Source organism: Bombus huntii, chromosome 1 (assembly GCF_024542735.1).
Source record: "Bombus huntii isolate Logan2020A chromosome 1, iyBomHunt1.1, whole genome shotgun sequence".
Taxonomy (NCBI): Eukaryota; Metazoa; Arthropoda; class Insecta; order Hymenoptera; family Apidae; genus Bombus; species Bombus huntii.
Window position 1 is genome coordinate 841,953 of NC_066238.1, and position 16,919 is coordinate 858,871.

The 16,919-nt window shown below is 40.0% G+C and overlaps 2 protein-coding genes across 7 annotated transcripts in view; one reads left to right on the forward strand and one right to left on the reverse strand.

Moving 5' to 3' along the window:
- Nucleotides 1–9,941, reverse strand: part of LOC126865674 (protein couch potato) — a 199,057-nt gene extending 189,116 nt beyond the window's left edge. For both annotated transcript variants that reach the window (XM_050618589.1, XM_050618503.1), the window contains exon 1: nt 9,799–9,941. In XM_050618589.1, the coding sequence (XP_050474546.1) occupies nt 9,799–9,861 (63 nt within the window). In that variant the 5' untranslated portion in view covers nt 9,862–9,941. The remainder of the gene's footprint in view (nt 1–9,798) is intronic.
- Nucleotides 9,942–10,696: 755 nt separating this feature from the next.
- On the forward strand, nt 10,697–16,838 carry LOC126863352 (protein MCM10 homolog). 5 transcript variants are annotated; one of them, XM_050613459.1, is made up of 5 exons: nt 10,697–10,825; nt 12,111–12,372; nt 12,536–13,265; nt 13,402–14,378; nt 14,469–16,838. In XM_050613459.1, the coding sequence occupies exon 5, from the start codon at nt 14,469–14,471 to the stop codon at nt 16,608–16,610; it is 2,142 nt and encodes a 713-aa protein (XP_050469416.1). In that variant the 5' UTR covers nt 10,697–10,825; nt 12,111–12,372; nt 12,536–13,265; nt 13,402–14,378; the 3' UTR covers nt 16,611–16,838. The 5 variants fall into 5 exon arrangements, with proteins under 5 accessions (XP_050469416.1, XP_050469495.1, XP_050469582.1 ...); XM_050613538.1 differs by having other exon boundaries at nt 12,536–12,708; nt 13,051–14,378; XM_050613625.1 differs by having other exon boundaries at nt 12,536–14,354.
- The last annotated feature ends 81 nt before the right edge of the window (nt 16,839–16,919 follow it).

The following is a 16,919-nucleotide window of genomic DNA, read 5'->3' on the forward strand; positions in this document are numbered from 1 at the left end:
TATATTGCGAATAGAAAGTCCAATTTTAAAAGAATTTTCGAAGAGCGCTTAACTTCCCTCTGTAAAATACTCAAGCGTCATAAGAGTTGTAGTAACGTTAGACAGTAATACTCCGAATATCGTACGATAATAGAGTTATTTAAACTGGCCGCGTATTAACAACGTTCTTCTTTTCTAGTCAACTAGTGTTGGCGGTCGAAAAATCGAGCTAATTCTAGGAAAATAAAATTCCTCCCATAAATCCTGCCAAATCGAATCAAACCAGACAACCTTCCACCCTTCTGCAATTTCCCATCCGTCTGACCTACCCGAACGATCCACGAGACGATCAAACGCATACGCTCAAACGCGAAACAAGTACTCGATCTTCTTCTACGCTCGCCGCTTCCTCGAAACCGAATTTTCCCCGAGAGTGCAACTTTATCCCGTACTTGGAGACTGCATCCTGGTCTGCTCGTTGGACAAGGTAAAAGAACGCACATATATGTACGAATAGTGAAAGACGAAAGAAATAGAAAAAGTTTATCTTTGGGAAGACAATTGTTCGAGTTAACTTCTTAAACTAAGTAAAATGTCGTGACGCGTTGGAACGAATTGTTAATCTAGGAACTAGTATAGCAAATTTGAATTAAATAATACAAATCATAGGCCTGTAGAGGAACAAAGGGGGAAGAAGTTACAGGAAACATTTCTTCCGAAAATCAACCTTTTCATCCACGATCAAACGGAATATTCTGATTTTGACGCAGTCGAACGAATTATAGATTCATGGGAGACTGGATATCGAATTCAGATGGCACGACCCAACTTATAATATATACAAGCGCAAAGAGAAAGAGGTAAAGAAAACTCGTCTGGCAAAAATTAACCTGTTTATCCAATACGAAGGAAAGGATTACCTCTGAACTGATCCAAGTTACACGCGGACAAACCGATCACTCCGATAGAATCCATCGATCCTCGTTCAAACTTGGTTCGTCGTCCTTTTCAGAATCCGATTTGTGCGTCTAACAAAAATCCGCTGGAAAACGCACGAAGAAAGCAACGTAATCATTGGGATTTATGCGCAAGTGCCGTTTCTACGGTGAGTGCGAGACTCTGTGAAAGTTGCATCGGCCCGTGAAAAAATCGACAAAGATATTTCAAATTCACTGGGCAAATAGCTATCGGACACGAGGTATAACGGCATTATCCTCTTAGCTGTAGGTTGAACGCGGTATCACGTTATGCGTTAACTTTCATTGATGTGTGCAGGTGCGTGCATAAAGAGAACCGCTCACTGATTCCACGTATCCTCCCTCTTTCTCCCTCTTTTTTAACCCGTTCCACATCCTGTTCTGCCGCATTTCGTACACGTATGCATCCGTCTCTCTCTCTCTCTCTTTCTCTCTCTTCCCTTTCGTCGCTGTCCAGAACTAGTCGCGTTGCGCTAATTTACACGTGTATCTACCTCGGGCGCAACAACTTGCGACCGACGTTTCAATGTTTCGAAGGTAAACGTTAATGCGTGCAAATTAACCGAAATTCGAGCGCATTCGCACGCACGAATAAATCCGACGTTGGTCGTGTTGCGTGTACCTTCGATCGCACTCTGCATGGCAAAATTGTGGCAAAGCGGTGGATTTTGGTAAACGAGCCGTTTACAGACCAAGGCGGTTAGCTTGACTTTTTGAAATTTCCCAAATTCATAGGCTGTCGAAGCGCTCGATCGATCCTTATCCCGCGTAATTTCCATAAAACGTGATACGTGGAATTTTTCAATGATTTGTCAAAGTGGGATTTGTCAAAGAGACGCACGATCGCGAGTATCGCGCGGTTGCCACGAACGTTAATTTCTTGTCAAAAGTCCCTACGTTAAATTCTTCCATGTTAATAGGTAGAGCAACATTTGCATCGATGCGTCTATCGCAACGGAATATACGACCGAGAATTGATAAGAAATATCGAGCGAAGCCACTTTATCTGGCAAAAACTAATTTTTCATTTTCTGCAAAAATTGTTGAACTAATTTCAAACGGACCAACGATAATCTACATTTTCGGAGTTCCACTAGCCGGAATCTAATTCCAAAGAATCAATCCAATCGCCGGTGGATGTAGCTTTCGCGAATGGAACACGAAGGTGGAAAAAATTGCGCCGCGATCCCGTGCGATTTAATGAAATTCCTTGGTTTTGTGGATAGAGTTGAAACGAAGTTTATGTCGGGAAACGATCAAGTTCGCCTCTACGGCGAAACAGTCGGTGCTTTCGAAAGTTTCGTATAATTGAAGGAACGAACATGCAATAGAGAAATACGTACTAACCCTACAACGGATAGGGTGAACGGAAAATGATTGGTGCCCGTTGTTTTCGAACGTGATGCCCATTTGATCGATTATAACGTAGACGTATGAAAGTTTATACTACACGCGTGTACACAGTGGAAAGCTAAATTTTACACGAAGCATAGAACTGAAAATTAAATTGAACGTATCGCTAATTTTGTTATTTACGGTCGGTTGGTTTTGTGTAGCAGATTTACTTGATATTAATGCGAGTGCTGTTCGAAATTTAATTACGTAAAATATATGCCGACGGTAGCTGAACGAGGACGCAGTTTAACGAACGTGAAAATAAATTAGCGTGTATAGACATTATGAACTAATCAAACATCGATCGATATAACGCGACAATTTCAACGTACATCGTGGAAAAATTGTACGCCTAAACTTTCTAATCTAAAAAGTTTTTATTCGTATAAAACTGGTGAAAGAATATTTTGAAAGGTGATGCGAAACGAGATTACGTTTCCTACATTTTCTAGCGTTTTCCAGACACAAAAATCAATAATCATAGTCTAGATTCTTGTACGAATACCTTTATCCGTTAATTTCTCGATACTCGGTTCGTTTCCTTCGTTCGAATAAGAAAGATATTTCCACGCATTCGACTAAAGCTAAAACGCGCAACAACCACCTCGAGCGAATTGATTATCGAGCGTGTCCATATTAACCGAGAAGGCAAGAAGTGTTGCAAAATTAATCCCCATTTTATTTCGTCCTCGACAGAGTAGAAAATTAATTCTTTGGTTGCACTCGCCACGTTTTCCAAAGGGTAGATCCCTAACGCGTCCAGACATCATAAAAATGCGAATCAGAGCGTGAAAAACCTGGAAAGCGTTTTTGATCGTTATACAATCGGCCACGGTCCGCGATTCTAGCGATTTTACGTTACGCAATCGTAACATGGAAATTTTCTGTATTTCGAAACAACGAAATTCTGATTAGAAAACAACGTAGCTTGCTTTTCCTACCAACCTACTTGCTATTTTCATCCGAATAATATAGCTAAGGGAAACGTTGTACTTCTATTTTAGCAATTAAAGAATAAAAATAAAATATAATCTAAGAAGATCATCCGTATGCTTAGGAAAGAAGTTTCTCGGAAAAGTAAATCTGTTCTTTGCGTAGAATAGGCAATAAAGATTGTAAAATATATATATATATAAAAAAATCTAGGTACGCATCGTCTCTTCTGGTAAGATAAATTTTTATTTCTAATCCTATTTCGACTCCTAAAACTTGTGAACCGCTGTTAAACGAACTTCTTCTCTGTTTAACTTCCACTTTCGATCTTCTTCGTACTCCACTGACGTCACCTTGATAATATGCAAATTCTTGTACGTGTGTACTGATAAAAAATAGGAAAATAAAGAAGGCAACTACGCAGATAAAAACCTTGGTAAATATGTATAATACTTATTCTTTTCGAAACGCAACTTTTGGTACTAAAAACTGGTATTTAAAAAAGCGTTGAAATATTCGTATAACGATGTTTAAACTATTCTTCCCTTAACTCTGCTTCCATGTATGCAACGTTAATACTTGAAAATTACTGTAGCAATTTTAAATGCACGATATTCGATGGAGAATCGTTTCTTGCTTGCAGACATTTTCCAAAGAGAGAAAGGGAGGAGAGAGAGAGAGGGGGGGGGGGAGAAACGTCTGGCATTAAAATAATTCTCGTACGACTCTCCAACTTCTTGCGGCAGGTTTCTCTTTTCCCCCGTGGCGGAAATCGGCTCCACGTGTTTCCCAGACGCGGCACCGATTTCCGGGCAACGTTAAAAATTCCAACGGGCCCATTCGAAGCTAATTGACCGCGAAGCAAAGTTCCACCGCGTGGATCTTATTTTCCAAATTGACTGCGCGTCCAACCGCGAGTTCGTTAAACGATACTGCGAATTTCTATATCTCAGTCTCGCTCTGATTTTATCGACCAACGAGGACTCTTAACGATTTCAGGAGATATCTAACGTGAAATTGAAACGTGAAATCACGCGTAACAATGGCGATTCTTCCGATATTTTCTGTAAACTCGAGATATCTTTTAACGCAAGAAATCGTACAGTTGGTCGAGAATGATGGAAAGAACGCGATAAGGTTAAACCGTCGGAATGATATCTAGAGATCGTCGTTTCACACCTTCCAGTTATCATATGCGAATTCGATGCTCATCGATGCTCATCGATGCTCATCGATCGTCGTTTCATCATACAACGCCGGATAAACGTGTTTGGGCTATCATTCCACTGCGTAATTCCAAGCGTCAAATACGTTCTTGCGATTAATTTAAAGACTGTGTATTACAGTTTTGGTTCGATCGTGTAAACGCCCGGCGAATAGTTAATAAAACTAATACGTTGTTTCGTTCTTGACAGACGAATAGACTGGGTTTGACTGGGACATGAAACGTTAAGGATTTAAGCTGCACGTTCCCTTTCTTCTTCGATACGGTCGGAGCTTCTATCGCGATATATTCCCGTCATTTTAACGATTAAACGATTTCATCGACGTTCCTAGAGTAGATACTATTGACATCCTAACGGAGATGGGAAATAGGAGAAACAATTAATTACAAACGAACGACTCGTGCTACGCTACTTTTCCTCGATGATCACTGAAATTCGATGATCTACGGTATGGACGTTTCAAGAATAGTATCAACAAGAATAGGAGTCGTAACGTCATAAGCAAACAAGTCCAACACTTTTATCCCATTACGATCAAGCAAGCCTCGCCTAATTGAATTAAGACCATAAGTTCCCTATAATGACATACACAAGACTATGAGAAAAAAGCTAATAGCAAGTTGCAAAGTACATAAAATTTGATCCTTCTATATCTATGACGAAGAGAAACTCAACGAGGAGAGGTAAAACTATCAGAGAGGCGAGGTAAGGTGAGGTTCGTCTATTAAAAATTATACTTTACCTATCCCATGTATTCTATTGTACGTTTTCTATACGTTCCTTTGAACTTGGTACAAACGCGTAAAAGCCCGCAGTCTGTTCGTCGGCAACCAAAGAACCAGTCGCGCGCTAACGACAGTTTTGTCGCTTAGGAAAAGAGCATTTGACGACGCAGAACGACGTTTCCTAGCTACTTAACTCGCAGCAATCAAAAATTCAATTCCTTCTTCGTGTAACGACGCCTTGCGATAATAAAAGGCTCTCGTGATTCTTCGTGTAATTTACAGTATACGTAAATGCTAAAGCGACAGTTTTGTCGCTAACGCGCGTACAGCCTCATCCGCGACAACTTCGATCGTTCTTATTCCGATAAAGCATAATCTATCCGTCTTTTCCTCCTTAGAATTTCGTTCGTCTGCGCTCGACCAAATTAATTCGACAACAAGCGTGGAATATTATTTCGGTCTCGTAGCAAACTGATGGGCGAAACAGTGGGGGGAAACGTGAGGCCATTTCGCGAATTTCGTCAGCGAAATAGTCGTGGGAAATGTAAAAGCGTTTCCTCGTTACATTCACGCATGGACCCATCACGCGACAAATACGTTTTTATCCGTGACGTGGCGAGAATTAAATTTTCCCCCCGTCGTACTTTCCTTGAATAGGCTAGCGGGGAATGTAGAAGGGACAAACAGCGAAGAGGAGCCAGCAACGATGCAGTGGCGAACAGTGGGAAAAATCGCGCAACTCTACCCTTTCGCTCTCCTGAAAAAACCTGTGCATGCTTTTTATCTCAAGATCACCGGCTAAATTTTAATTACGACCCGAGCTACACAGTGTATAACTTTTATTACGTGGCTTATTTCGCTGGTTGCGGTGAAGGGCGGAAACCAGAGTCGAAGAACTCGGATTTCACCGTGTTACGCAGCTGATATGCGAAACAAAGAGATTTTTCTGCCGGATTGTTCACGATTCGTAGATCGTCATCGACATTTTGACGATTTGTGATTCATTTGTATCGTCGTTTGCATCGAACCCCTAGCCATAACATCGTACGTACGATTTAGAATAGTAAAATACTTTTGACTCTGATGGCCTTTGTCGTTTAATAGAAAAAATGTCAATGTTTCCGCGCGAGCAGAGGTAAAGGTAAATGTAGTTTGGCGTTTGCGCGAACCCATTGATCTTACGCTTTATTCATCGACCGTTTGAATCTCAATTCTATCGATCGATTCTACGAGAGCTTACTATTTACGTTAACTTCGAATTTCCAAAATTACATTTCGTATAGCTCTTTGCACGATCCGCGCAACTTTTACACATCGTATGTTTACTGTCCGGTCTTTCGCTAGTTAACAACGTTCACGCTTCGGAACGTAAATTGTAAACGATCCGTCAATAGCAATGTCGATCTCCGTCGATAACCTCCTAATCGAGCGTTGATGTTCCTGCTTGCGAGCAATGCGGAAGAGCACGCACGGAAAGGAATCGTAAAAGGAAACCGAGCAAAACGATGGCCAAGTTTCCTGCTCTCGTGTCGTCGTTCCCGTTCGATACATCCACTCTTCCTGATCCACGTGACAGACCGTCCGACAAAGCCGGTCGTGCGAGAAAATCGTGATTTTCTCCGCGCTAAAATCTCGATCCGTACGATCGAACGATCGCGACAAACGTGACCGAAACGAACGACACATACACATCGGCCGAACTATCCTTCGGTTCATCAAGGACAACGCGTTGGAACCACGAGTAACGATACACAGACTCGAATACGTCGCAAGTATGTAAAAGCGAAGCGATGCTTTCCAGTGGAATCAAACCTAATCCTGCTTCTTCCTCCTCGCTTCTTCTTCTTCACCGTTGTATCTCTTCCGACATTTTCTTCCTTTTTTCAACTATTTTATTCGTAAAAACCGTGAAACGCGCACAAGATACGGAAATTACATCGAATAGTAAAAGCAAATATTTGAAAACTGTGTATATTTTATCCCTGCCGAGGTCGTAAAATTCTGAGAGATGCGACAATTCAAAATCTATGCTGCAGTACTTATTTTTGCGAAAAAAGAACCGTACAGATATGTATGAAAAGTCCTTCGTCGTGCTAAAATTAATACGAAACGTGATATATACGTATATTTACAGTATATGGAAGATATATATAAATATAAAGAGTGAACAATTACGAATTTAAAGATATTTAGAATCAAATTTTACACGTATCTGTCAGATCAACCGCGACCTTTGGAAGGTTAATAATATCTATTGATATATAATGTTCATTTCGGATGATATAGGAGCAAGGTTAAACGCGACAGATTGAAACCCCCTGTGAGTACTTTGAGAAACGAAGTAAGGTCTGTCAAGTAGAATAATCGTCGAGTAGGTTCGAAATTATATGAACGTCTTAGCAAAAATTCTCCGTTCTCTCAAAAGTATTTTTCCCGACTATCATTGAAATCTGCTATCGTAATTCTACGCTGATAATAATCGATCACATGCAGCCTGTAAAGGCATAAACAGGACATACGTATTTCTGAATTTCACGACTCGATCGGTACTCGGAGGAGTATCGATTAGTTCCGATATCAAAGTGCTTGTAAGTAGATTTTTGAAACTCGCAAGTACTCGTTTCGAGGTTCGCAAGCAGCTTGCGAAGGTCGAATACTTCGCGAAGTACGATGAATCAACTATTTATATGTTATGAGTAATATTCGAACGGTACGAGCCTTGAGTATTGATTCGGATTTATAAGTACGTAGGTACATGTTAAACTCGATCCCACCACTAACCATGAGGAAACAAACTGCCAGAAATAATTCCGCGAATGTTGCGCTTCGAAAATAAGTATCGCGATATTTCACACGGTTGTGCAACGCCCCTGCTCTATTAACAATTTACGATCCGATTCGCAGGCAAGAGTTTCAAACGCTTCGGTTTTCCTTCGATTTTAATCGATCGTGTGTAAAGCGTTCGAACGCGTCGCGAGAAGTTCCCTCTGTTTTTCAGTGACGTTAGTAAGGGAAGTTCTATAGCGTGAATAATAAATCGTCTTTGATTCGCTTCTATTACGGGCAGCGACTCCATTTTGTCCCTAGAAGGTGAAGAAGTCGCGTAAAAGGGACGTTAGAACGATGTAATACGAGTTAAGATACGATAGAACGTAGTGGGTATTCCTTGAAAAGGATTACGTTGGCGTACGATGAAAAATTTACCGACGTATATATTAATTCTATCCCGATGTGTTATTCAAATTTCGCGCGTCATCGTGTTGATCAAATATCGATAGCGATCGATGCGTTGCACTGGAAGCTGCACGTTCGATCAAAAAGCAGCTACACAACTAGTAAGCGTCACATAAGTTGGTATACAAGACCGACAGTTTCGTGAAAGTTAATCGAGAATTGGCGAGACAGGTGCCTGCAGCTAATAACCGGCGACTCGAACGACCGTCCAATATATATCACGAGCAAGCACGATCCAGGATTCTATATAAGAGACTTCGGGTTTTCTATGACGAACAAAGCGTATGTACTTGTTTTTCGTAGGACTGCGATAATAAAACAGTTGGCGCGGTCGCCTGCTACCTATGTAACGTCTGATAATGCGTGTGTCGTGTGACGAAGCGTAATCCAGCGGCATATGATGTGACAGAGAGCGTATAGCGAGCCCTCCGCGGGTCTCGCGTTGCGGAAAAATCAATAACAAGCGTGGTCTGGCGTGGCGCGTCACTCTCTCAGGTGCTCGGCTGCGAGGAAGGAAGCCGGCCTGCTAAACCAGCCTATCCAGCCAACCGACCGATCGAGCGGACGATGGAAACGAGTCACCTGCGGCACACACTGTGTATTGTGGTGCACGATCGAATTCCCGCCTTCTCTCTGCCCATATACACGCTCGTAGCGTTAACGCTCTCTATACACATGCTTGCACAGGACTGAACCGCGTGTATGTATATACGTGTAAGTACTATGTGCACCGGCAGCCACGACACAGCACAGCACGCAAAGTTCGCGCGTGCAACGCGCCTGCGCGTTCTCGTGACGTGTAAGCCCTGGAAAGAGGAACGAGGAGGGAAGAATACGATGTACACGAGAAAAGGTAAGCAATGAAAAGAGCGAGCAAGGTAGAGTAATATATAGATGAAGAGGGAAGAAAACGAGGAAGGAAGAGAAACGAGCAATATGGCAGCGTAGGAGTGGGACGGAGGGTAACTGAGGTAAGTTGATGGGAAGGAAGGAAGGAAGGAAGTAGGTATGTCGGATGCCCTGTGCAAATGTGTGTACGCGCGCGGCCTCGCGCGGCGCGGCACGGCGCAACGAACGGCGAGAGAAAGGGAGAAGGGTGAAAACGAGGAAGCAATCGGCGGCTCTGGTGTACATACACGTATAATACATACATAGCGCATACATATATTTATATATGTACATATTTATATATATGTAGAGAGAGAGAGAGAGAGAGAGAGAGAGAGAGGAAGAGAGAGAAAGAGAGAGAGAGGGAGAGAGAGGATCGTGCGTAATGCACAGGCGCGTCGTTAACGATACAATGTACGGTGTAGTAGTTAGTGCACGTACCTCGTCTTCACCGGTGGCTACCGTGTTGACGGAGTCCATACTCTGTGAGAGCGGTGCGTCCATGATGCAAGCGAGTTTGCTGGATGGTCCGGGGTTTCCGGGGGCTGCGGTTCGAGCGGGTGGCGGCGATGAGTCCACCGTATCCCGTCTCGGGCGTTTTAAAGCGGGCGGCGTTATGGTTGTACCGGCGAAGACGACAGGCGCCTCCAGGACGTATCACTGGAAATAACCCTTTTCTCGCGAGAAACCCAGGCGTATCGCCTCCTTCCTCCTTCTCCACCTTTCCCTCCTTTCCTTTCCGTTGGCGAGCGCGCGCGCGCACGTATATCCACGTACGTACGATCTATGTCTCTTGTACTTTCTTCCGTTCTGCCCTTCTACCCTCTCTCTCTCTCTTTCTTTTCGCCTTCGTTTCGCTTCTTCCGCTTCCTGTTACGTTTCTTCTTGATCGCTTGCACCTCCGCCACCACCGCCACCACCTCCACCACCTCCAGCCCTACGACAGCGCGGTGCTGCTGCTGCTGCTGCTGCTGCTGCTGCTGCTACCGTTACTCTCGTTGCACCTGTCACGAGCTGTGCAAGGGCGTCAGGAAAGACCGATGCAGTGGGAAAGTAAGAGAGAGAGAGGGCTACAGCGAGAACCAGACAGTCTGAGCTGTAGGTAGAATGTGTATGTAGCCTGCAGGTGTTCCCACGCGTCTATTTTAGAGCAATCGATACACCGTGCCCGTGGAGGAGGGCCGAACCCAGAGAACGTGCTCTATAGTGGTGGTTCGTCGACGACACTTGTTCATTTACCGGCCGCAGGTAGTAACCCATGCAGCAGCGACGTGCTATCCAGATTCCTCTCCTGCTATCTCTTCTTCGCGTATTTTATAACACGTATATAATCGTAGACGATATTGATTAATAATCGCGTATCAATCGATCACGCGACCACGGAGATGAACCAGCACGACGATGTTGAACAGCGACGATCCGGATCCGGATGTACTCGCACGACGACGTGTACAGACGAGACAGGCAGGTAACGGCGATTCGCGGGAGACGTAGAGCGCGTTTATCGCGAGCGCGGCGCGTGCGTTCGTCGTGTTTTACGTGTGCTTGTATTTTATATGTATTTCTTCGCGTGTTTTTGTATAGTTGATCGAGAAAAGATATGTATATGTATTAACGTTGACGATTGACCCTTTTGTATGTATACAATTGCGTGTCGATTGAACCAATTAGAGTAGAGACCGAGCGGCAAAGACGAGTAACTCGGCGAGGGACGAACGAAAAAACGTAGACCGCAATTTATAAATGAACAACACACCGGTCAGGCAAGTAAGAATAATAATAATATATTGTTACGTAAGCACTGCGACACGACTGGTACGCAGGTTGCCGATAGACTGACGGACTGCGAACGAGCGCGACGCTCGAGACGGGTGCGCGCGCGGGGTCGAATCGCTGTCGGCGCAGGGGTGGGGCGCGGTGGGGTGGCCCGCGGGCCACTGGGTCGGGGTAGGTGAGTGGGTGGCAAACAGGGGTGGGGGTCACGCACGAGGTACGACGAGGGGGTCAAGGGGCAAGGCACGCGCCTGGAGGGGACTCGCCCTCCCATGTTTTACCTTTTCCTCCGACGATGCTCTAGGTGACTCCGACCGAGGAAATTGCAAGCTCTGCCTCTATCAAACGGAGGCACGACCGAGTTCGTTAATAAAGGGTAAAAAACGAGTGATTCTCCAGCTTCGCTACGCGCCTCTTTCGATTCCAGGAAACATGCTACTTTGTAGAAATTATGTTGACAACAACGTTGCTATGGACAGTTGTGTATATTGCAGTTGTACGGCGGAGCGCGCGTTTTACCATGACGCGAACCAACGCGTTCAACGATATACGCTAAGGCTAATCGATCGTTTGTAAATTGATACTTACTACTGCTCGTAAATTTCCTTTCTTATACATGAATTTCGTCGTGCACGCGCCACTTTTATTCTACATATGTATATTACCTTCCTGAATAATCTATTCGGTGATACGAATATAACGTAGTGTAAAACTCCATAACGGAGTGTAAAATATTTATTCTCGGAAGAATATTCATTTTAGCAGCTATTATGACGCCACTGTTTTAATTTTAAATATTAGAAAACTAATGTATATATTGTACTATATCTCGTTTTGCTATTCGATAAAGAAATTCCCAAAGGTATTCAACCGCACGAAACATTGTCACGCGACTACTTTCTGGAACTGAAATATATATTTCTTTTTTTTTTTATTACTTATATTTATCCTTTTATAGCAGACATCTGTATTTTCCATAGGACGCAGATGGTACGGAGTCCTCGAAGGAACCGAAAGGACGAAAGAGAGAACCACTGCGTGTTACACCGTTCTACTCGAAAAACTTCGTAACCATACGCTTTCCCCATGACTAACAGGTGGAAGGCGTTTGAAACGTGCAGCTTTCCTCGAGATTAGCAGGTGGAGGATACTATTGGTGCCTCGTGCCGCGGATTATTTCGAACCAGATCTGGAGAAACCACCTTCCCTTGTAGAAAGCATATGGACGATTTAGCGATTTAGGTAGGGATCGTTTGACTTTTCAACATTGATATCGCAAAAAAATAACGATCAAATTAAGATAATATTAAACGAAATTTTCCAACAAAAGTGTTTATTTCTTTTTAAAATGAATTTTCATGGCGGAAAATGTAAGTGCAATGTTGTTTCTACGATTCTCTTTCAGACAAATCGCATTGAGGTTTAATTATAGATAAGCCAACCGACGCTGTTCGTTACAACGCGAAGATATAGCAGTGGACACTTCTTGCAAATTATATATTAAAGAGAAACGATTTTCCAACGGCACCAGAGAAAGAAATTCTTGCTTTGAGAAAAGTTATCGTCACAAATAAGAAAGTAATATAGCTGCAGGATCGATAGACAGTAGTAAAGTGTAGCGGAGAATATGTTTTATTGATGACTTATTGCTGGAATCGATCGTCGGTTCCACGGTAGCAAATAGAGTAACAGTATACATATGCTTCTTAGTCACTGAAAATTATAGCATTATCATTCGCTACTGTTTGTAGATATATATTAAGAGTTTTTTTCGAAAATTATACTAATTTTTCCACTGTCGATCATCAAATATATTTGTTTCAATTTTATTACATTATCGATGACGTGATTCTTGTTATTCCTGTTATTTATGAAATAAACACCAAGTGTAATGGCAATTAGATACAACTACTCTTACAGATGGTGGCTTACGTAAAGAATATGAAATGACTTGCACGCTATGATTACTGCAGCGCAAACTTAAAACGAACGTCCATGCCGTGCTATTTATTTCGCTCGATAATCGTTCACGCATACGAAAGCACAATGTTTAAAATAAAATTTCGTGCTGTTTTTAGAAAAATTCTAAAAGTGTATTCTACTTCGTTGTTATCGTGATTCTGTTACTGAATGAGGTAAAGAAAGGTTTCACAAACGTATTGAGCATTCTTTTACAAATTTATTAATTCGGTTGAATTCTTTTAGTTTTTAACGGCTTCTTTACGATAACAGTATTATGATAAAAGATTATAACATTTTTCAAATTCGTAGGTAGACTGATTTCAAAAATAAAGGATGTCACGCATCATCTTGTAAAATCAGAGAAGGAATAAGAAATGCGTTTCAAATCCATGCACACGGATATTTCGGTGCTACTTTTCCTTCCACAAAACTCATTTCTGTATCCTTTAGACAGACTGCAATATCCAAAATAAATCTTTCATATGACCGATCGATTTTCATGCTACGGATTGATGAAAAGACAACTTTCACGCTACAAAAATCGTTAATAGATACATATAAATAAGCTTTAATGCTCCCTATTAACCTATATTGATTGCAAATATTTCTATCTTTTATTAAGTAATTATATTGCGTTTCAAATCAAATATTTTAACAATTTTGGTGTATTAATTCTGCCTGTTTTTCATCAATTATGTTGAACTTAAAAGATATAATTTGTTTCAAACAACATCAGAAATTATAAAGATTTATATATACGTACAATTGTATTTAGTAATTTGTATTTAGTATTTAGAGTTTTTAGAAGTACTATGTTTCTTAGAGTATGATGTCTTGCAGTATACTCGTATAATATAACAGTACCTCAAATTGCACACATTAATTTATCTATTTGTAATACCGAATACTTCATTTTATTGGTTAGTTCTATTTTGTCCAATTTTCGGGCCACTAATACGATTTATTTAGAAAGGCATAATACTTAATTGTTTCCAATATTAAGTAATTGGATTAAAAGAAACTTTATATCTACTCGTGATAATTTTACAAATACGAAACAGATTCGAGAAGCAATTTTTTGGTCGTACCGATGAAAACATAGCTTGTCATTAAGAAATGGCGGGAAAGATGGCAGACTGTTTTGATAATCACTCGTGACTTGTTGCTTACCTGTATAATGAACGCGTTAAGCTGACTATTAAGGGGTCTTAAAGATATAATTTTTTTTTAGCGATTAAGTTTTAACATCTTCTGTATTAAAAGTAAACAATTTCTGCGTGTAATTTGTAAGTAATAAAGGTTAATTAAATACTTTTAAAACTGCTAAAATATTAGTTATATTCGTATAGTTATTATAGTAAATAATTTTATTTTAGATGTTTAAAATGGATAATGATAGTGATTCTGACGTAAATGATATTTTAAATGATCTCTTAGCTAATAATGATACAGAAGAAAATCAGGAATTATCTCAAAAAGAAACTCGAAAAGAAACTCTTCAAGAACTAGACTTTAATTTCTTAGACAGTACACCTAAAACAACTGATGAAAGTAAATCTACTAATTCCCAGGAAAAAAGTGAAGTTTATGATGATACCCTTGACTCTTCGGATGATGAAGACAGGCGTTACTTCGAGGAACAAAAATATTCCAATTATGGACGTGATATAAAAACTTTATTAAAAAAAGAAACTATTAAAAAAGATGAGGATAGACCACTTCCACGTAAAAGCAGCAGAACATTTGATTTTAGTGCAACAAAAACCAATAAAAATTTAAATACGGTAACAAATAATGCTATTGTTACAGCAAAAGATGTTTACAGTGATCCATTTTTTGGATTAAGAATCGTTAATCCAATAATCTCTTCAGCAGAGCTGAAAGCACGTATGAGTGATAAAGTACCTGTTACCGTATCAAGAATAAAATATCATCTTAATCCAGAAAAAATGGAGAAAGACTGGGTAATTGCAGGAGTATTAATAAATAAATCTACACCAAAAACTTCTCAAAAAGGAAGTACATATGCTATATGGAAAATAAGCGATTTATCTGATAATATGAATACTGTGTGCCTTTTTATGTTTAGTAATGCATATAAAACACTATGGAAAACTACTATTGGGACTGTGATAGGTATTCTTAATCCAAATGTCTTGGAATCTAAAGACAATTCTGATTTAGCAACATTATCAGTTGATAATCCTCAGAGGGTCATGATACTTGGTAAATCTAAAGATATGGGGAAATGCAAGTCCAGGAAAAAGAATGGAGAACCATGTAGTTCTATTATAAATCTTAGTCGTTGTGAATTTTGTTTATATCACATCAAGCAAGAATACAAGAAATGCTCTCGCAGAGCAGAATTACAGGCATTTAGTAATACTCAGAAATTTTCGATAGATATGTTAAAACAAAAACCACAGCAAAAACAAAAATCATTTTTCAACAATATGCCTGAATTTAATGCTGTTGTTGCTGTAAAAAATAAAAAATTAGAAGAAAAAGATGCCAAACGATTGGCATTACTTTCAGGAAGCCAGAAGATTAATGATTCAACTATCAATAGTTTAGATAATGTAAAAAATCAAAATGTGAAAGCAGATATACCAGGACAACAAATAAAAAAAGACTTTGAACAGATGAATAAGTCGAGAGGTTGGAAAGCTGCTGTATTATCGCAAACATCTTCGGTCCACAAGACATCCTCTTCATCTACGTTAATAGAGTTAAATTCCTGCAAAAATAATAATATAGGAAACAAAAATTTGTCTTCTCTATCTTCAAATCCTCGCTTAGGTATTGGTTGTCTTGGAGGAACGATAGATTTGTCAGAGCCTATAACTAAAAAACAAATTAACATAGCTAAAAATAATGCTGTAAAATGGATTAAAGAAAATGGAAAAATTAAACCTAAAGATCCTAACAAAGTACGTTTGAGTAAAGAGGAGAAACTAAAAAAGGGAAAAAAACGTCCAAGAGAATCAGAAAATGATGAAAGGCAAGAAACAAAGAAATCAAATGTACTATCAGATAAATTTAAAGAAATGATGCAAACTAAATCTGCTCATACTGATCTCATTGAAAAATCTTATGAACAAGAGCAAGACAAATATTTCAATAAGCTAGAGATGAAAGAAAGAATGGAAGAGAAAATGTTGACTACTTATAAGGTTCCTTGTAAAGCTGTTAGATGTTTAATTTGTAAATATACGTCTTTTTCTGCTTCTGAAATGTGCAAAGAGCAGAATCATCCATTGCGTGTTGCTGATGCGGTGAAAAGATTCTTCAAATGTGGAGATTGTGGAAATAGAACAGTGAGTTTAGACAGAATACCTTCGCATAGTTGTATAAAATGCAGCAGTTCAAATTGGACAAGGGCTGCAATGATGGATGAAAGAAGAACAAATGTTTCCGTCACCACATTATCCATTCGCGGAGATGAGGAAACTTTTATAGGATCAACGACTAAAGATGCCAATCTTAATCTCTTGGTACCAGATAAGGATGACAAGTAGTATCATTATAAATAAAAATTTATAAAATATTATATACAAGAGTGACATCTTTGCTATAAGTTTACATCTATTTAACTTTTATACTGTATCTTATAAGCATAGATAATTGTTTGTATTATTGTCCTTAACATCAATACTCTTTTACTATGTGAAATACACAAGTATAAAAAAACTCTGATGTGATGTAGCTATATGTATATATAAATATAATTTAATGTTTTTACAAGACTAATGTTATTTCAAAAGAAATTAAAGAAATAAATACATTTAACTAGATCCGTTCAAATATACATACTAAGCAAAGATATC